The sequence below is a fragment of the Balaenoptera borealis genome (genome assembly GCF_965194805.1).
Source record: "Balaenoptera borealis genome assembly, chromosome: 13".
In the NCBI taxonomy this organism is placed as follows: Eukaryota; Metazoa; Chordata; class Mammalia; order Artiodactyla; family Balaenopteridae; genus Balaenoptera; species Balaenoptera borealis.
The window spans coordinates 100,804,229-100,821,981 of NC_138870.1; the positions used below are offsets into that span (position 1 = coordinate 100,804,229).

Genomic DNA, 17,753 nt, shown 5'->3' on the forward strand with positions numbered 1-17,753 from the left:
CAACCACCAGAGGGCAGACAGCAGAAGCAAGAAAAACTACAATCCTGCAGCCTGTGGACCAAAAACCACAGTTACAGAAAGACAGAGAAGATGAAAAGGCAGAGGGCTATGTACCAGATGAAGGAACAAGAAAAAACCCCAGAAAAACAACTAAATGAAGTGGAGATAGGCAACTTTCCAGAAAAAGAATTCAGAATAATGATAGTGAAGATGATCCAGGACCTCGGAATAAGAATGGAGGCAAAGATTGAGAAGATGCAAGAAATGATTAACAAAGACCTAGAAGAATTAAAGAACAAACAAACAGACATGACCAATACAATAACTGAAATGAAAACTACATTAGAAGGAATCAATAGCAGAATAACTGAGGCAGAAGAACGGATAAGTGACCTGGAAGACAGAATGGTGGAATTCACTGCTGCGGAACAGACTAAAGAAAAAAGAATGAAAAGAAATGAAGACAGCCTAAGAGACCTCTGGGACAACATTAAACGCAACAACATTCGCATTATAGGGGTCCCAGAAGGAGAAGAGAGAGAGAAAGGACCAGAGAAAATATTTGAAGAGATTATAGTCGAAAACTTCCCTAACATGGGAAAGGAAATAGCCACCCAAGTCCAGGAAGCGCAGAGAGTCCCATACAGAATAAACCCAAGGAGAAACACGCTGAGACACATAGTAATCAAATTGGCAAAAATTAAAGACAAAGAAAAATTACTGAAAGCAGCAAGGGAAAAATGACAAATAACATACAAGGGAACTCCCATAAGGTTAACAGCTGATTTCTCAGCAGAAACTCTGCAAGCCAGAAGGGAGTGGCATGATATACTTAAAGTGATGAAAGGGAAGAACCTACAACCAAGATTACTCTACCCGGCAAGGATCTCATTTAGATTTGATGGAGAAATCAAAAGCTTTACAGACAAGCAAAAGCTAAGAGAATTCAGCACCACCAAACCAGCTCTACAACAAATGCTAAAGGAACTTCTCTAAGTGGGAAACACAAGAGAAGAAAAGGACCTACAAAAACAAACCCAAAACAATTAAGAAAATGGTCATAGGAACATACATATCGATAATTACCTTAAACGTGAATGGATTAAATGCCCCAACCAAAAGACATAGACTGGCTGAATGGATACAAAAACAAGACCCATATATATGCTGTCTACAAGAGACCCACTTTAGACCTAGGGACACATACAGACTGAAAGTGAGGGGATGGAAAAAGATATTCCATGCAAATGGAAATCAAAAGAAAGCTGGAGTAGCTATACTCATATCAGATAAAATAGACTTTAAAATAAAGAATGTTACAAGAGACAAGGAAGGACACTACATAATGATCCAGGGATCAATCCATGAAGAAGATATAACGATTATAAATATATATGCACCCAACATAGGAGCACCTCAATACATAAGGCAACTGCTAACAGCTATAAAAGAGGAAATCGACAGTAACACAATCATAGTGGGGGACTTTAACACCTCACTTACACCAACAGACAGATCATCCAAAATGAAAATAAATAAGGAAACAGAAGCTTTAAATGACACAATAGACCAGATAGATTTAATTGATATATATAGGACATTCCATCCAAAAACAGCAGATTACACGTTCTTCTCAAGTGCGCACGGAACATTCTCCAGGATAGATCACATCTTGGGTCACAAATCAAGCCTCAGTAAATTTAAGAAAATTGAAATCATATCAAGCATCTTTTCTGACCACAACGCTATGAGATTAGAAATGAATTACAGGGAAAAAAACGTAAAAAAGACAAACACATGGAGGCTAAACAATACGTTACTAAATAACCAAGAGATCACTGAAGAAATCAAAGAGGAAATCAAAAAATACCTAGAGACAAATGACAATGAAAACACGATGACCCAAAACCTATGGGATGCAGCAAAAGCGGTTCTAAGAGGGAAGTTTATAGCTATACAAGCCTACCTAAAGAAACAAGAAAAATCTCAAGTAAACAATCTAACCTTACACCTAAAGAAACTAGAGAAAGAAGAACAAACAAAACCCAAAGTTAGCAGAAGGAAAGAAATCATAAAGATCAGAGCAGAAATAAGTGAAATAGAAACAAGGAAAACAATAGCAAAGATCAATAAAACTAAAAGTTGGTTCTTTGAGAAGATAAACAAAATTGATAAGCCATTAGCCAGACTCATCAAGAAAAAGAGGGAGAGGACTCAAATCAATAAAATCAGAAATGAAAAAGGAGAAGTTACAACAGACACCGCAGAAATACAAAGCATCCTAAGAGACTACTACAAGCAACTTTATGCCAATAAAATGGACAACCTGGAAGAAATGGACAAATTCTTAGAAAGGTATAACCTTCCAAGACTGAACCAAGAAGAAACAGAAAATATGAACAGACCAATCACAAGTAATGAAATTGAAATTGTGATTAAAAACCTTCCAACAAACAAAAGTCCAGGACCAGATGGCTTCACAGGTGAATTCTATCAAACATTTAGAGAAGAGCTAACACCCATCCTTCTCAAACTCTTCCAAAAAATTGCAGAGGAAGGAACACTCCCAAACTCATTCTATGAGGCCACCATCACCCTGATACCAAAACCAGACAAAGACGCTACAAAAAAAGAAAATTACAGACCAATATCACTGATGAATATAGATGCAAAAATCCTCAACAAAATACTAGCAAACAGAATCCAACAACACATTAAAAGGATCATACACCACGATCAAGTGGGATTTATCCCAGGGATGCAAGGATTCTTCAATATACGCAAATCAATCAATGTGATACACCATATTAACAAATTGAAGAATAAAAACCATATGATCATCTCAATAGATGCAGAAAAAGCTTTTGACAAAATTCAACACCCATTTCTGATAAAAACTCTCCAGAAAGTGGGCAGAGAGGGAACCTACCTCAACATAATAAAGGCCATATATGACAAACCCACAGCAAACATCATTCTCAATGGTGAAAAACTGAAAGCATTTCCTCTAAGATCAGGAACGAGACAAGGATGTCCACTCTCACCACTATTATTCAACATAGTTCTGGAAGTCCTAGCCACGGCAATCAGAGAAGAAAAAGAAATAAAAGGAATACAAATTGGAAAAGAAGAAGTAAAACTGTCACTGTTTGCGGATGACATGATACTATACATAGAGAATCCTAAAACTGCCACCAGAAAACTGCTAGAGCTAATTAATGAATATGGTAAAGTTGCAGGATACAAAATTAATGCACAGAAATCTCTTGCATTCCTATACACTAATGATGAAAAATCTGAAAGAGAAATTATGGAAACACTCCCATTTACCATTGCAACAAAAAGAATAAAATACCTAGGAATAAACCTACCTAGGGAGACAAAAGACCTGTATGCAGAAAACTATAAGACACTGATGAAAGAAATTAAAGATGATACCAACAGATGGAGAGATATACCATGTTCTTGGATTGGAAGAATCAACATTGTGAAAATGAGTATACTACCCAAAGCAATCTACAGATTCAATGCAATCCCTATCAAATTACCAATGGCATTTTTTACGGAGCTAGAACAAATCATCTTAAAATTTGTATGGAGACACAAAAGACCCCAAATAGCCAAAGCAGTCTTGAGGGAAAAAAATGGAGCTGGAGGAATCAGACTCCCTGACTTCAGACTATACTACAAAGCTACAGTAATCAAGACAATATGGTACTGGCACAAAAACAGAAACATAGATCAATGGAACAAGATAGAAAGCCCAGAGATTAACCCACGCACCTATGGTCAACTAATCTATGACAAAGGAGGCAAAGATATACAATGGAGAAAAGACAGTCTCTTCAATAAGTGGTGCTGGGAAAACTGGACAGCTACATGTAAAATAATGAAATTAGAATACTCCCTAATACCATACACAAAAATAAACTCAAAATGGATTAGAAACCTAAATATAAGACTGGACACTATAAAACTCTTAGAGGAAAACATAGGAAGAACACTCTTTGACATAAATCACAGCAAGATCTTTTTTGATCCACCTCCTAGAGTAATGGAAATAAAAACAAAAATAAACAAGTGGGACCTAATGAAACTTCAAAGCTTTTGCACAGCAAAGGAAACCATAAACAAGACGAAAAGACAACCCTCAGAATGGGAGAAAATATTTGCAAATGAATCAACGGACAAAGGATTAATCTCCAAAATATATAAACAGCTCATTCAGCTCAATATTAAAGAAACAAACACCCCAATCCAAAAATGGGCAGAAGACCTAAATAGACATTTCCAAAGAAGACATACAGACGGCCACGAAGCACATGAAAAGATGCTCAACATCACTAATTATTAGAGAAATGCAAATCAAAACTACAATGAGGTATCACCTCACTCCTGTTAGAATGGGCATCATCAGAAAATCTACAAACAACAAATGCTGGAGAGGGTGTGGAGAAAAGGGAACCCTCTTGCACTGTTGGTGGGAATGTAAATTGATACAGCCACTATGGAGAACAATATGGAGGTTCCTTAAAAAACTAAAAATAGAATTACCATATGACCCAGCAATCCCACTACTGGGCATATACCCTGAGAAAACCGTAATTCAAAAAGACACATGCACCCGAATGTTCATTGCAGCACTATTTACAATAGCCAGGTCATGGAAGCAACCTAAATGCCCATCAACAGACGAATGGATAAAGAAGATGTGGTACATATATACAATGGAATATTACTCAGCCATAAAAAGGAACGAAATTGAGTCATTTGTTGAGACGTGGATGGATCTAGAGACTGTCATACAGAGTGAAGTAAGTCAGAAAGAGAAAAACAAATATCGTATATTAATGCATGTATGTGGAACCTAGAAAAATGGTACAGATGAGCCGGTTTGCAGGGCAGAAGTTGAGACACAGATGTAGAGAATGGACATATGGACACCAAGGGGGGAAAACTGCGGTGGGGTGGGGATGGTGGTGTGCTGAATTGGGTGATTGGGATTGACATGTATACACTGATGTGTATAAAACTGATGACTAATAAGAACCTGCAGTATAAAAAAACAAAACAACTAATACTGAAATTTCATTGGGTTATTTGTATGGAAATATGTTAATATAAATGTTTCAGACATTACATGAAATTTCTAAAAGTCTTATATTTGTATTTGTATGGAAATATGTATGGAAATATGTTAATATAAATGTTTCAGACATTACATGAAATTTCTAAAAAAAAAAAAAAAAAAGAGATACGTTTTGAAGGTAGAGCCAACGGGATTTGGGAAATGAAGGCCAGGTGTGAGAGAGGGCGAAGTCAAGGATGAGTCCAGACTTCTGTGTGAGCAGCGGAGGACGGAGCCGCTGCCCTGCGTGCAGACGGGTGAAAGCGCGGAGGACCCGAGGGGACCCCTCCGGAGTTTGGTTTGGAGACGTTACGTCTGCGATCTGCACCACACACCCAGGCAGAAAGGTGCAGTGGGTGGACGGAGATGAGCCTGGAGAGGGTCCGAACCGGGCCTGCGGGCCTGAGGCCCGGCTGAGCCCACCAGGGGAGGGAGTGTGGACGGAGGAGACCAGAGCCGAGGTCTGGGGGCAGAGGCAGGGCTGCTGCCATGGAGGAGTCAAGGGGGGCATCCGGGGATGCGGGACGCACGACCAAGTGTGACCGACTGCCTGTCGCCTGCTGCTAGGAGGGCGGGACCGAGGGACCCAGACACACGGGGGTCGTGGTGACCTTGACAGAGCAGCCTGGGGACGGGGTGAGCCTGCCTGGAGGGGCTCAGGAGCGGAGACAAGTCTGAGGTCCCTCGGCAAAGAGGAGCCGAGGAAAGGGAAGGACGTTTCGGGGAGGAGGGCTGGGCTGGGGCAGGTTCGCACTGCCGCCCTGAGAAAGGAGAGGCGTCAGCACTTCTGTTCGGGCAGTGGCAGGGTTCAGACCCGGCAGGGGGCAGCGCGGTTCCAGGACCAAGGGGATCTGGCACACGCTCGGCACACAGCGAGGCTCTCAACCTGCTGAGGACGACGGTGCTGACACCGAGACGGGATGTGCCGGCCCCCCTTCCAGACCTCGCTTTCCCGAGGGCACAGGAGACGTCCTGCCTCGCTGCCCCAGCACCACCGCCCAGCCCGGCACATGCACTCAACCACCACCCAGTGCCCGTCACCCTCTGTGCCGGGCACTCAAGAACTCGTCACAGCAATCGATTCACAGGTACACCTGCCGGGGTTGTCAGCACTTTGAGAATTGCCACCCTAAGGCAAACAGGCTGGGACAAGAAATTCAGACTCTGCCATCTCAGCCCTTTGCCCCAAGCTGGTCACCTACAGAGAGGGTGCTGGGTGGCAGCAGGGTGAGTCCGGCTATCGCTCCACTGCTGCTGAAGCAGAAAAACAATAAACGGACCTCTCGAAAGCACCGCATGCCACCAACCCAGAAGCTGTGCTTGGCCGGGGGCCAGGGCAGGGCAGAGGCCCGGGGGGCCAGCACCGGCTGGAGGCGAAACACTCACTGGGCAGGGGGACCTGGGCCCACCCGGAACTCCTGAGTCCGACTGTCACCCCTGATGCCCGGGGTCTTGGTGCTGCAGGCCCCGCCCGCCTGCCCACACTGGGGGCGGCGGCTGTGAGACTGAGGGCGGGGCCGGCAGCTGCCTCCCGTGGCGCTCACCCCCGTGGCGCTCACCCCTACGGCACTCACCCCCGTGGCGCTCACCCCGTGGCGCTCACCCCTACGGCACTCACCCCCACGGCACTCACCCCTACGGCACTCACCCCCACGGCACTCACCCCTACGGCACTCACCCCTACGGCACTCACCCCCGTGGCGCTCACCCCTACGGCACTCACCCGGTGCATGTCTTCGTACTTGAGGAAAAGCACGTTCGAGTCCATACGGTGCTCCCAGAACTCCTGCACGTGCTCAAACCAAGAGCCGTAGCCCACTGTGGAGACAAGGGCACAGGTGACCAGTCACAGGGAGGGAGCGGGCATGTGGGAGGCGGCCTTGCTCCCTGCTTTCCCTGCCAGAAGGCTCCCCTCCTCTGCCCAGTAGCTGTGCTTCAGGAAGCCCTGGGCTCCACCGGCAGCCCCCGGGATGAGCCACGTCCCCTGGCCTCCTGCCCAAGGCCTTGGCCCCTGCCTCCCGGCTGCCCAGAAGCCCCGACTCTTACGTGGAAGCCTCTGTTCTCCGGGGGTATGGACGGTACCTGGCACCCGTGAGTTTCTCTAACAAGGGGTGACCGGGAAGAGAGTGACGCCCAGAGGAAGTGGGACACAGGACCAGTGAGTTTTGCCGTCGGGGCTAGGATGGGGTGCGGAGGCTCTAGACAGAGCTGCGAATGGGGCCTGCCAGGCCAGCGCATCACAGACAGAATCCTGGAACCAGGCAGAACCAGGAAGGCGTGGGGGTGAAGAGGGGCAGCGGGCCCTGTCCTGGCACACGAGGTTGGGCAGGACGGGACGACAGGTCACACCCACACCCCAGCCCTCGCATTTCCCACGCTCCTTAGGGCCTTGATGTGGGGTTGAGATCACACAGGCAGAGACACAGATCAGTGTGGCCAGGCTGCTTCGGACGTTTTTCATAAAAACAATTGATTCTCACTGCCGATTCACGCTGATGTGCCCATCGCTATGAGGACATCTCCCGAGGGGGCTTCCACACTAATCAGAGGAAGGTCTCGGCCGAAGAACATGGGGGCCCCTGGGCCTGCTGGGCATCGGGAAGCAGGTCCGGCTGGATAACAGGGGCCAGTCAGGGGTGGTGGCCCTGCTGCCTGCGTCCTCACTCGCCCGAGCGCCCGTCCAGCTCGCAAACACTGGGCCCTGCAGTGGAGCTCCCGGCCTGGCGGCAAAGCCCCAAGGAGACTGGCACGGCGACACGGAGTGACCGGCACCGGGAGGGAGGCCCCGCGGACACGGGCGCCTCGAAGGATCAGCGAGGGCTGGGCAGGCAGCCGAGGGGAAGAGGCAGCTGGGGAAGCGGCGCACAGAGGCAAGGCCTGCAAACGGGCCTTAAAGACATAAGAAGTGGCCGCGGGGGCCCGCGGAGCGGGTCAGAAGCAGGTGGCAAGGTCAGACAGAGGGCGGAGGGCGAAGGACAAGGGCTCAGGACAGAGGCGGCCGGCCCCTCATCTCCTCGCTGGCCATGAGACCCGGCGGGCCCTGAGCCTCTCTGCCGCCCCCCAGGGCTGCCGCGGCGCCGAGAGCCCCGCGTACAGGAGGGCCTGAGGGGCAGCGCCTGTGCGTCCTCCTCTACGGGGTGGGACGGGCAAGGCGCCGGCAAGGGTCCTACTTGTAGCGCGGAGTCCCCTGAGTGGCAGGGCTGCTCCAGCCCCCGCACAGGCACACCTCAAGGTGCCGACAACCTCTTGCACTTACACGCGTGACCAAGGCTGGGAAAACAGGGGTGACCCAACGCCTGGGTCCCAGCCAGCGCGACCCGACAACATCAGCCTGCCATCCCGCCAGCAGGTGGCAGCAGAGCAGCAGCCTGGGCCCCGCAGCCCGACGAGAGGTCCTGAGGGATGGAGGCGTGGGTCAGGGGTCGCTGAGGGGTGGGCCGGGGGACCAGAGCAGAGCAGAAGCCCCTCTTCGGGCCAGCTAGGCGCCCCTCCAGCACTTCATGCGGAACGAAGGGCGGGGAGCTCTGGAAGGGGAGGGGTAAGGGGGCGGAAATGAACCAACACAGGGCAGGTTTCAGCCAAAGGCCTTGCTGGAGACCCAGCGCTGGGTGAATCCTGGCCCTCTCTGGGCCCCGGCGCTCCCACGGCAAAGTTCTAGCTGCGGGGCCCCGGACTCCAGGCCTGGCACATCCCCGCTCCGTGCACGCACAGGGCGGGACGTAACAGGCCGGCCTTCCCGCTTTACAGGACAAGGGCGAGTCCAGAGAAGGAAGGGGCCTGCGCAGCTCACGGACAGGCTGATGACCTCGGGGCCCCGAGCAGAGTCTCCCAAGTCTGGGCCCACAGCTGGCACGCAGACCAGGCGAGCCGCGCCCTGGGGCCAAGCAGTCCACTGGGCATGGACACGGAGGTAAGAAAACCCCGCTCCTTCCCAGAGAACACTCGCAGACAGACGGCCAGGGCTGCTGCGGACGGGGGGTGACTCGGGGACAGCGAGGACGTGAGCACAGGGTCACTCGCACGGGGACAGGGGTGACAGGACAGAGGTCACACACAGGGACTCCTCCACCCTGCTCCTGTCCCCCAGGCACATGGCTCCAGGGCCCCCCAGCCCTGCAGCGTGCAGGTCACGACCCCCAACACAGGGCTCGGGCAGCGGGTCCTCGCTCTGTTAGCGAACAGCATCATTTCCCTGCCCCTTCTGCGCTTCATTCTTCAAGTTCTTCAGAACCTCGGACAGAGAAGGCAAGCCTCCTCGAGAGCCGGAATTGGGCGGGAGCGCAGAGAATAAACAGGATTGGGGAGGCTAGGTACATAGGTGCAGAGGCTTTGGCGGGACCACAGCCAGTGCGTGCAGCCTTGAACTTCAGTGCCGGGCAGTGCTGTGACCTTCACAGCGCGGAGAGGCCTGTACTAGGTAACTTTTAACGGCTCTGGCCCGAGCAGGAGGCTTTCAGCCCTGCACCACAGGGCAGTCTGAGCTCGGTGGACACCGCTGTCTACGACAGTGTTGGCCCCATGCAGGTGACTGCTTCTATAAAGGGAGGGGTGCAAAGTGGCACTTAGAAATACGGCTTTGGGAACCACAGGAGTGGCTTGCTCCAAATGCCTGGCAGACCATGAGGGGCCTGAGCCAGGTGGTGGGTGGGCTGGGGGGAAAGGAAGCTGGACAGAGGCCTTTAGCAGGTTCCAGGGGCCTCAGGGTACAGCTGCTGGGGCCACCTACGCCTGTCCCCTCCCACCCGGGCCCCTCTTCCCAGTCCCAGCTGAAGCAAAGACTCAAGGGCAGGGAAGAGAGGGCCTTTAGGCGGTGCGGGCGGCGCACTAAGGAGGACCTTAGTGGTCTTCAGCCAGGCTCAGGAGGCAGCTCCAGTTGGGCCACCCATTTAAATTTGGGGCACTGTACTCCTGGACCGCCATTATGCACCTTACACCACTCCTGTCCCATGACCTCACTGAAGAACCCCTGACTGGGTTGGACAACAGATGGACAGCAAGGCTGAGGGCTACTTGAGCTGGGAAATAAAACAGGAAGTGTATTTTTAGACTCGGGTGCAGAGGAGTCTGGGGGCAGGTTTAATTAACAGGTATGTAAGACCCATTTCAAAACCCTCCTGGGGACTTCCCTGGTGGCGCAGTGGTTAAGAATCCACCTGCCAATGCAGGGGTCACGGGTTCGAGCCCTGGTCCAGGAAGATCCCACATGCCGCGGAGCAACTAAGCCCATGTGCCACAACTACTGAGCCTGCGCTCTAGAGCCCGTGAGCCACAACTACTGAGCCAGCGCACCACAACTACTGAAGCCTGTGTGCCTAGAGCCTGTGCTCTGCAACAAGAGAAGCCACCACAATGAGAAGCCCGTGCACCACAACACAGAGTAGCCCCCGCTCACCACAACTAGAGAAAGCCTGCGTGCAGCAACGAAGACCCAATGCAGCCAAAAATAAATAAATAATAAAATAAAATAAAAATAAATAAATTTATTAAAAAAAAAAAAAAAACAACCCTCCTGGGCACAAACTCTAAACAGAAGGGTGCCCAGAGAAGCCAGGGCTGGCGATGGGGGAGCCACCTCGGGGGTGCGGGGAACAGAACCGTAGTGATGAGCTGCCGACCCCACTGCCAAGGGGACGGCTCCCCCCCTGGTCCACTGCCTGGCCCACTCCGCCCCGGGGAGGGGAGACATGGAAGGGCCCTGGCTCGCTCGGCCCCAGCTCACCCCTCTCCCCGGGAACAAGCTTCCTGCCCAGAGCACTGCCTTTCCCCCCGCCCAAAGCGCACCCCGCCTGTCACACGGGCCTGGGGCTGGGGGCCAAGCCTGACCCTCAAGTCCAGCTAAAGGCCCACGGGGCTCTCCCACGAAGCCACAGCCTCCACTCTGGCCTCAGGCACCGATAACAGCGCTATCTCTGGGCCACCGTTTTCACGCTCGGAATCCAGGCAGGAAGAGGGATGCTTTTAATTGGGGAACTTCTCAGAACCCCAAGGATGTGGCGAGAGACAAGGGCTTCAGCGTGGGACACCCGCTCTGTCTGGCACTAGCTCGACCTCGGACAAGCTTCCTGACAGCCCTCAGCCCCAGCTCCTCTGCCCGCCAGCGGGAAAGCAGGCCAACCCCGCGGTTACTGTAGAACTGGGGGCCCCGCGAAGGACTCACGGGTGCTCAGCGAGCAGTAACATCACGCAGACACTTACACTTGTCGTTCATGAACCTCCGGCAGAACTCCTGGAACGTGCCTCGGTAGCTCATGGTCCGCAGGGAGCGGTGGAACTGGTAATAGGACACCACCAGGTCCTTGGGGTTCCGGGCCATGTATATGACCTGCAAGAGGGAGGGGGGGACAGAGGGACGGACGAGGTTAGTCTGCGATCCTCCGTCCCAGGCAGGCCGCCCTGTGCAGGTTCCGCTGACCTACAACCCACTCTTCTGACCCCGTTTCCAACAGCAAAGTCAGCCCCTTGGGCACCAAGGACAAACGCTTTTTCTCTATTATTCTGTTTCAGCAGAGATGTACTCCTGTCCACGCAATAGCATCAGCTAGGACAACTACTTGAGTGTTTTAGTATATTTCTGTTGTCTAGCACTCCTTTTTTTTTTTTTTTATCGAGGTATAGTTGCTGTACAATATTATATAAGTTACAGGTGTACAATAGAGTGATTCACAACTTTTAAACGTTATATTCCATTTACAGTTATTATAACATATTGGCTATACTCTCCATGTTGTATAATATATCCTTGTAGCTTATTTGATACATAATAGTTTGTATTTCTTAATCCCCTACCCCTATCCTGCCCCTCCCCCCTTCCCTCTCCCCTCTGGTAACCACTAGTTTGTTCTCTGTATCTGTGAGTCTGCTGCTTTTTTTATTATACTCACTAGTTTGTTGTAGTTTTTTTAGATTCCACATATAAGTGATATCAAACAGTATTTGTCTTTCTCTGTCTGACTTAGCATAATGCTCTCCAAGTCCATCCATGTTGCTGCAAATGGCAAAATTTTGTTCTTTCTCATGGCTGAGTAATATTCCACTGTATATATAAACCACACCTCCTTTATCCATTCATCCATTGATGAATACTCAGGCTGCTTCCATGTCTTGGCTAGTGTAAATAGTGCTGCTGTGAACACTGGGGTGTCTCTAGCACTACTTTAAAATCAGCAGAAGACAGAAAACTTATAGACCTGGCCCTGGTGATGAGAATTATAGGCCTCATACGTCTAATACAGTTGAGAAAAAAGGAAAAAAATCAGAGACAGTGAAAGCAGCCATGAGTCCTCAGGCCTTCAATGGGCAGAGGCTGGGCTCTGGCTGGTCAAGTTCAGCTGTGAGGAAAAGCGAAAGTGAGCAGCACGGATAAAATGCTAGAGACACGGGGTCAAGGACAGCCTCTCCAGCGCTCTTAGCACACCGAGGTTGTCTGAGAACTTGGGCCTGTGAAGACCACCGTTTGGACTGGCACATGGGCCTCTGGTTCCGGGGGCCGCGGGGGGCAGCGGGGAGCGGGGTTACCTTGGAGTCGCCGCTGTGGAGGTCTGAGGGCAGGAAGCGGTAGGGGAGGTGGCTCTTGATGAGGCGGGGGGACGTCAGTTCCTGCAGCAGGGCAGAGGGGGGGCGCTCAGAGGACACGCACCGCTCATCTCAGCCTTCCTCTGGGACCCAGGCGGACGGGGCCGCAGACAAGTCAGGACCGGCACCACCTGCACCCCGAACAACCTTCTCACCTGAGACAGGGCCCCCCAGCCCCGCCCAGGCTGGACCCTGGGGGCAGTCACGAGCCGACGCGGTCCCCGTCCTCGGCCCCCGTGGCCTGAGTCAGAGTGTACCGTCAGGGGCCTGCTGAGAGGACGTGGGCCACGATGGCAGCCTGGAGCGGCCGCGGAGAGGGGGCCCCGCAGTCAGCCTCAGCACAGAACTCCTGCGGCTCCTGGACCGGACCGGCCCCTCCCTCGGCCAGCGCTCCCTGACTCAGACGTACACCCCGCTCCCCGACAGGCCCCGCCCCATCCCACTTTGCTCCCGTCTGGCGTGGCCACCCTTCAACCACTAGGACTCTCAGTTTTCCTGTCCTGGGGGCTCCCTCACTGGGACCTCAACTCTGCGAGGGCTGTGACATCACGGTCAGTTCAGTCCTCGGCGGGACCCCAAAGCCAAGAGCAGGGCAGCCCGCGGCGGGGGCCCACGCAGCTCTACTGGAAGGCTCAGCGGCGGGTCAACACGGGCTGCAGCACCGTGGCGGGCACAGGGGCGGGGGGGCTGGACGCAGGTGGGCCAACGCTGGAGGCTGGGGTGCAGAGACCGGCTTACGCGGGACAACGACCCGGCGGTGGGGGGCATTCTCAGAGCTTATTTCAGGATGCTCGTCTAGTGGGAGGAGGGACAGGCGGGCCACCCAGGAAATGAGGCCTGAACAAAGAGGTGGCAGAGGGGAGGATGGAGAGAAAAAACTCCAGATCTGTCTGAGGGGTAGAGAGGATGGGACTTGGGAATAATGTTTATTTCACTCTTGACACCAAATGTTCGATGCAAACACATCCCACCCTCAACAGATGGGATGAGCCACAGCGGGAGGCCCCTCACCCCTACACTCCCCATCTCCCCTACTCCTGGCATCTGCCTCCTTTCCCCCTCCAAGCCACCCACGTCACCCATTGGTTCAGCTCCAGGGTCACTGCCACCAGCTCAGGCCCATCAGTCTTCCCCCCCACCTCCAGCTACCTGGGGGTCCCGGGAGCTCGCTGCTCTCCCTCCACCCATGAGGCCCCCAGGAACCCCTCAGGAGCAACCGTCACTCAGGGTGCGACCATGGAAAGGCCCCAGGGGGGTCGTGTGGGTTGCTGCCACCTGCCCAGAGCCCACCTTGATGATGTCCAGGCCCGGCTGCGGGTACTCCAGAACCGGGAGCTGCTCGTCGATGTTCATCAAGCCAATCTCATCAGGGTCGGCCCCCTGGCTCACCAAATAGACCACCTCCTGCAGCAAGCTGGTGCCTGGAGGGAGAGAAGCTCAGTGAGGGGCGCCCAGAGGAAGCCCAAGGGCCAGCCCCACTCTCGGGTCAGCGCCTGCCGCCCAGAAAAAGGGCTGAAGGGCCGCAGAGCTGGGGGGCGTGCAGCGTCCCAGGAGTGCCTCGAGTCTAGTGGAAGAACACCGGCCTAGGCGTGAGACCTTGGCCCAAATCCCACCTCTCGGGGTGACCGCGGGTGAGCCATGTTTTCTGAGCTCCTGTTTTCTTGGCACTAAACGCAGGCAGGACATTTCTCAAGGCTGTTGTGAGGAGTGAACAGGACACACAGTGCCTGCCTCCCCAGGGCTCGAGGACTGCCATGAGCGGACGATTCTCAGTCCTGGGCTTCCAGAAGCTGAATTTTCATTTACCCAGGAGTGATGAAGGTCCAGGGGAATGACTCGCCAGCTAATTATGATTTACAATGAAAACTATGTCGACTGGTACCTACTAAAGTGAAACACAGGTATGCCCTGTGACCAGAGAAATGTACAAGACAACACTGACAGACGCATACCAGAACAGCCCTGCAGTGTTACTCAGAAGAGCAAACCTTGGAAACAACGGAAACATCGGTCGGCAGCAGAATGAATGAATAAGCCAGGATACTCAGACAATGCGACACTAGGCAGCAGTGGAAGCCAGATGTCAAAGGGTGTCTGCCGTGTGATTCTGCATGTTCCCATTCCTACTGGGTTCCGGAATGGGAAGTAAGCTGCAGCGACAGAGGTGAAGACAGTGGTTCTTTAGGGGAAGGTTATCGACTCAAAGAGGACATGAAGGAGTTTCTGGGGTGCCGGGGTGGCTCTTTATCTTGGTCTGGTGGCAGTTACATGCAAGTACGCACATACAAGGCATAATTCAATTCAAAGGAAAAACCACCTGTCTGCCCAGTGCTGTGGTCAGCAGAACCTGCTCCCCGAGAAAGACGGAGGGGGTCCAGCCAGCATGGAGATGGGACAACTTAGCCCAGTGACACCCCAGACCCACAAAGACGGAGAGAGGCCCTCCAGGGAACAGGAGCGCTCGTGTGTGTGTCGAGGACACCTCCCTCGCTCGTGGGACCACAGCTGCAGCCCTGCCCACCAACTCCTGCCTCTCAGATCACCCCACGGGCTGTCCCAGCAACGCAGCTTCGATTAGAGGACAGCCCTTCTGTGCCTTATGAACAGTGAATTTCAGATTCAGGGTGGATGGCTCCCAGCCTAGACCCTTCTGCAGCTTCCCAGTGTCCATACACTGGAGTCCGGTGGTCCCTTCACCTATTCTCTGCACCAGCCCCCTGGGGTGCGGGTTCCCCTCCCCGGGAGGCTCCCTGCTGGCCCTCACCCCGCAGCCTGTGCACAGCAGCTTCAAGTCATCTCCTCCAGCAAGCTGGCCTTCCCAGACCCCCAGGTCCCCCATTACTCATCCTCGCCCGGCGCGAATTGCTTACGACGCTCCCAATTACCACACCGACTGCACGGCCTCACTCCAGGGGCGACAGCGCCGTCTCCCCGCCAACACCCCCGGGCCCGGCACACAGCACACGGCAGGCAAACCCAACATCTCAGCATCTGTGCAGGAAGGAAAAGCAGGGGCCTGGGTCGGGACACGCGGCGGGCCGACCCCACAAGGGCAGAGCCCCAGCCAGCACCCCGGGGCGGCAGGGAGGGAGCCCGGGGAGAAAGGCGGCTCTCTGCGCTCCCCCAGCCCCTGCGCGGCCCCACTCCGTCCAGGCTTTCAGCTCCACGCCGGGACCGCAGCCAGCCAGGGCCTGCCCGGTCATCAGCCCGTCTGACCCCTCAGAAGAGACACGCTGGCCAGGTCCTCCTCCCCAACCACTCTGGTCCCTTCGCTTCGGGGGAATCGGTCCCTGCTGCTGGTTCCTCATCTCCCCCCGCCCCCTGAAAGTGCTGCCCCCTCGTCTCCCAGCTGCACACACTCCCCCGGGGCCTCAAGCAGCCCCGCCCCGAAGGCCAGCTCCGCGCTGACCCCCGCACGCACCGGCCCACGTGGAACCTGCCGCCCAGCGCCCCGCCAGACCAGGTGCCCCTGCCTCCTGCCCCCGCAAAGCCCGCCTTGCCCACCTACCATCAAGGTGAGCGTGGAGCGACCCTTCCATCGGGGGCGCTGCTGGAGGCCCCGCAGCCCTCTGCCCAGCTCACCCTCCTTTCAGCCCAACAAAAGCAGCCAGGACCACCCGACCATCCCAACAGGGACCTACGAGGGCACCCCGTCCCTCTTAGGACCCCGCACCTCCGAGGACCCTCCAAGGAGCAGAGCAAGGTCTCCAACTTGGCCTGCAGGCCTGCCGGCCACACTCCATGCCCCATGCCCTCTCTACCCGCCTCTCTCTCTTTCCAGAGCTCCTACTGGCCTCCTGGCTGGTCCCGTGCCCGGAGCCCTTTCCTCACTCCCTTAGCTCCTCCAGGTGTGAGCGCTCCCCTGACCAGCCATGTGACGAGCACCCTTCGCCTGGCCCCGGTCCCCGCTGCAGCGACAGTCCAGGAACAGCCTGCACGGTCCTCTGTGGGCTCCCACCCCGCCGCCCTCCACAGGGCACGAGCCGTTTTGTCTGGTTCTTTGCCAGGAGAGCCAGCACGTGGCCAGGCTCAGTTCACCTGTTCTGAATGCACAAACAAACCCTGGGTTTGTTCAAGGGGATATGTCAATCAAGGAAGACTTCTTGAGGAGACGGCTTTGGAGCAAAGGCCCTGAAGGAAGAAAGTGGTGTGGCGGCTCTTCCGTCAGAAGGAACTTCTGTCCCCCAACCACAGGACCCTCACACCAACCTGAGAGGCGGGGACCACCAGCCCCATTTACAGATGAGGCTCCTGAGGCCTAACTGTGCCCAGGGTTACAGAGCCGGTGGGTGGCTCCTCCTGGTGAGGCCCGTCCCCCCGGCAGCTCAGGGCAGCTGCACTGGGCGGGTCCGTGCGCTTAGAAATCGGACTGTGCGCAGAGCTTCCACAAAACAGGCCTCTCTCCCAGGGAGGTCTTCAGGACGCCCACCCCTGCAGCCCCTACAGGTAATGACCCAGACAGACCTCGTTAGTATGTCTTACGTCAATATCAACATGTCAGTTCCACAAGCTCCATCCGTGCCTCCATTAAATATCTGCACCGGAAGACCAGCCTCGTTAGAGCCCACAGGAGGCGCTCTGCCTGCGGGGCTGCACACGGCAGAGGGAGGGTTTACAAGCACCCCAGCATGGACACGGGAGCTCAGAGTTCAGGTTCCAGCGCCAGGTCACAGAGCTGGAAAGGGGAGCGCTACCCCGGAGGGGGGGCCCACGTCCCCACCTCCCTACGCGGCCTCCCCAGCACCTCCGGGGGAGGGGGGACGGGTGGAGGGTCTTGTGCGAGGCCCGTCACGTTGCTGCAGCAGGACGCCGGGGGGCCTCCCCTCCCGCAGGTGCGGGCGAAGCGGGGCCTCAGCCCCCACCCCACCATCCCCCTGCGTCCGGAGCCCCCGGGGAGAGGCGCCCGGGAGGCCAGCCCGCCGCCCAGCAAGTCCGAGGCGAGGCGGAGCACAGCCAGGCCTTCAACCCGGGACCACACAGGGCTGGCCGGGTGGGCGGGACCGCCTGGCAGGGAGTAACACAAGCCACACGCTTTCCAACAGCTCGTTTTCAA

The 17,753-nt window shown here is 54.3% G+C and overlaps 1 protein-coding gene across 2 annotated transcripts in view; it reads right to left on the reverse strand.

The window, feature by feature from the left end:
* The window catches only part of SULT4A1 (sulfotransferase family 4A member 1), a 39,770-nt gene that overhangs the window by 6,698 nt on the left and 15,319 nt on the right, over positions 1–17,753 (reverse strand). For both annotated transcript variants that reach the window (XR_014233317.1, XM_082350400.1), the window contains exons 2-5: positions 13,991–14,121; positions 12,644–12,724; positions 11,324–11,450; positions 6,852–6,946 (exon numbers count right to left, since the gene is read on the reverse strand). Coding sequence is in view for 1 of the 2 variants with exons in the window: in XM_082350400.1 (XP_082206526.1) it covers positions 6,852–6,946; positions 11,324–11,450; positions 12,644–12,724; positions 13,991–14,121 (434 nt within the window). In the remaining variant the exon portion in view is untranslated. The remainder of the gene's footprint in view (positions 1–6,851; positions 6,947–11,323; positions 11,451–12,643; positions 12,725–13,990; positions 14,122–17,753) is intronic.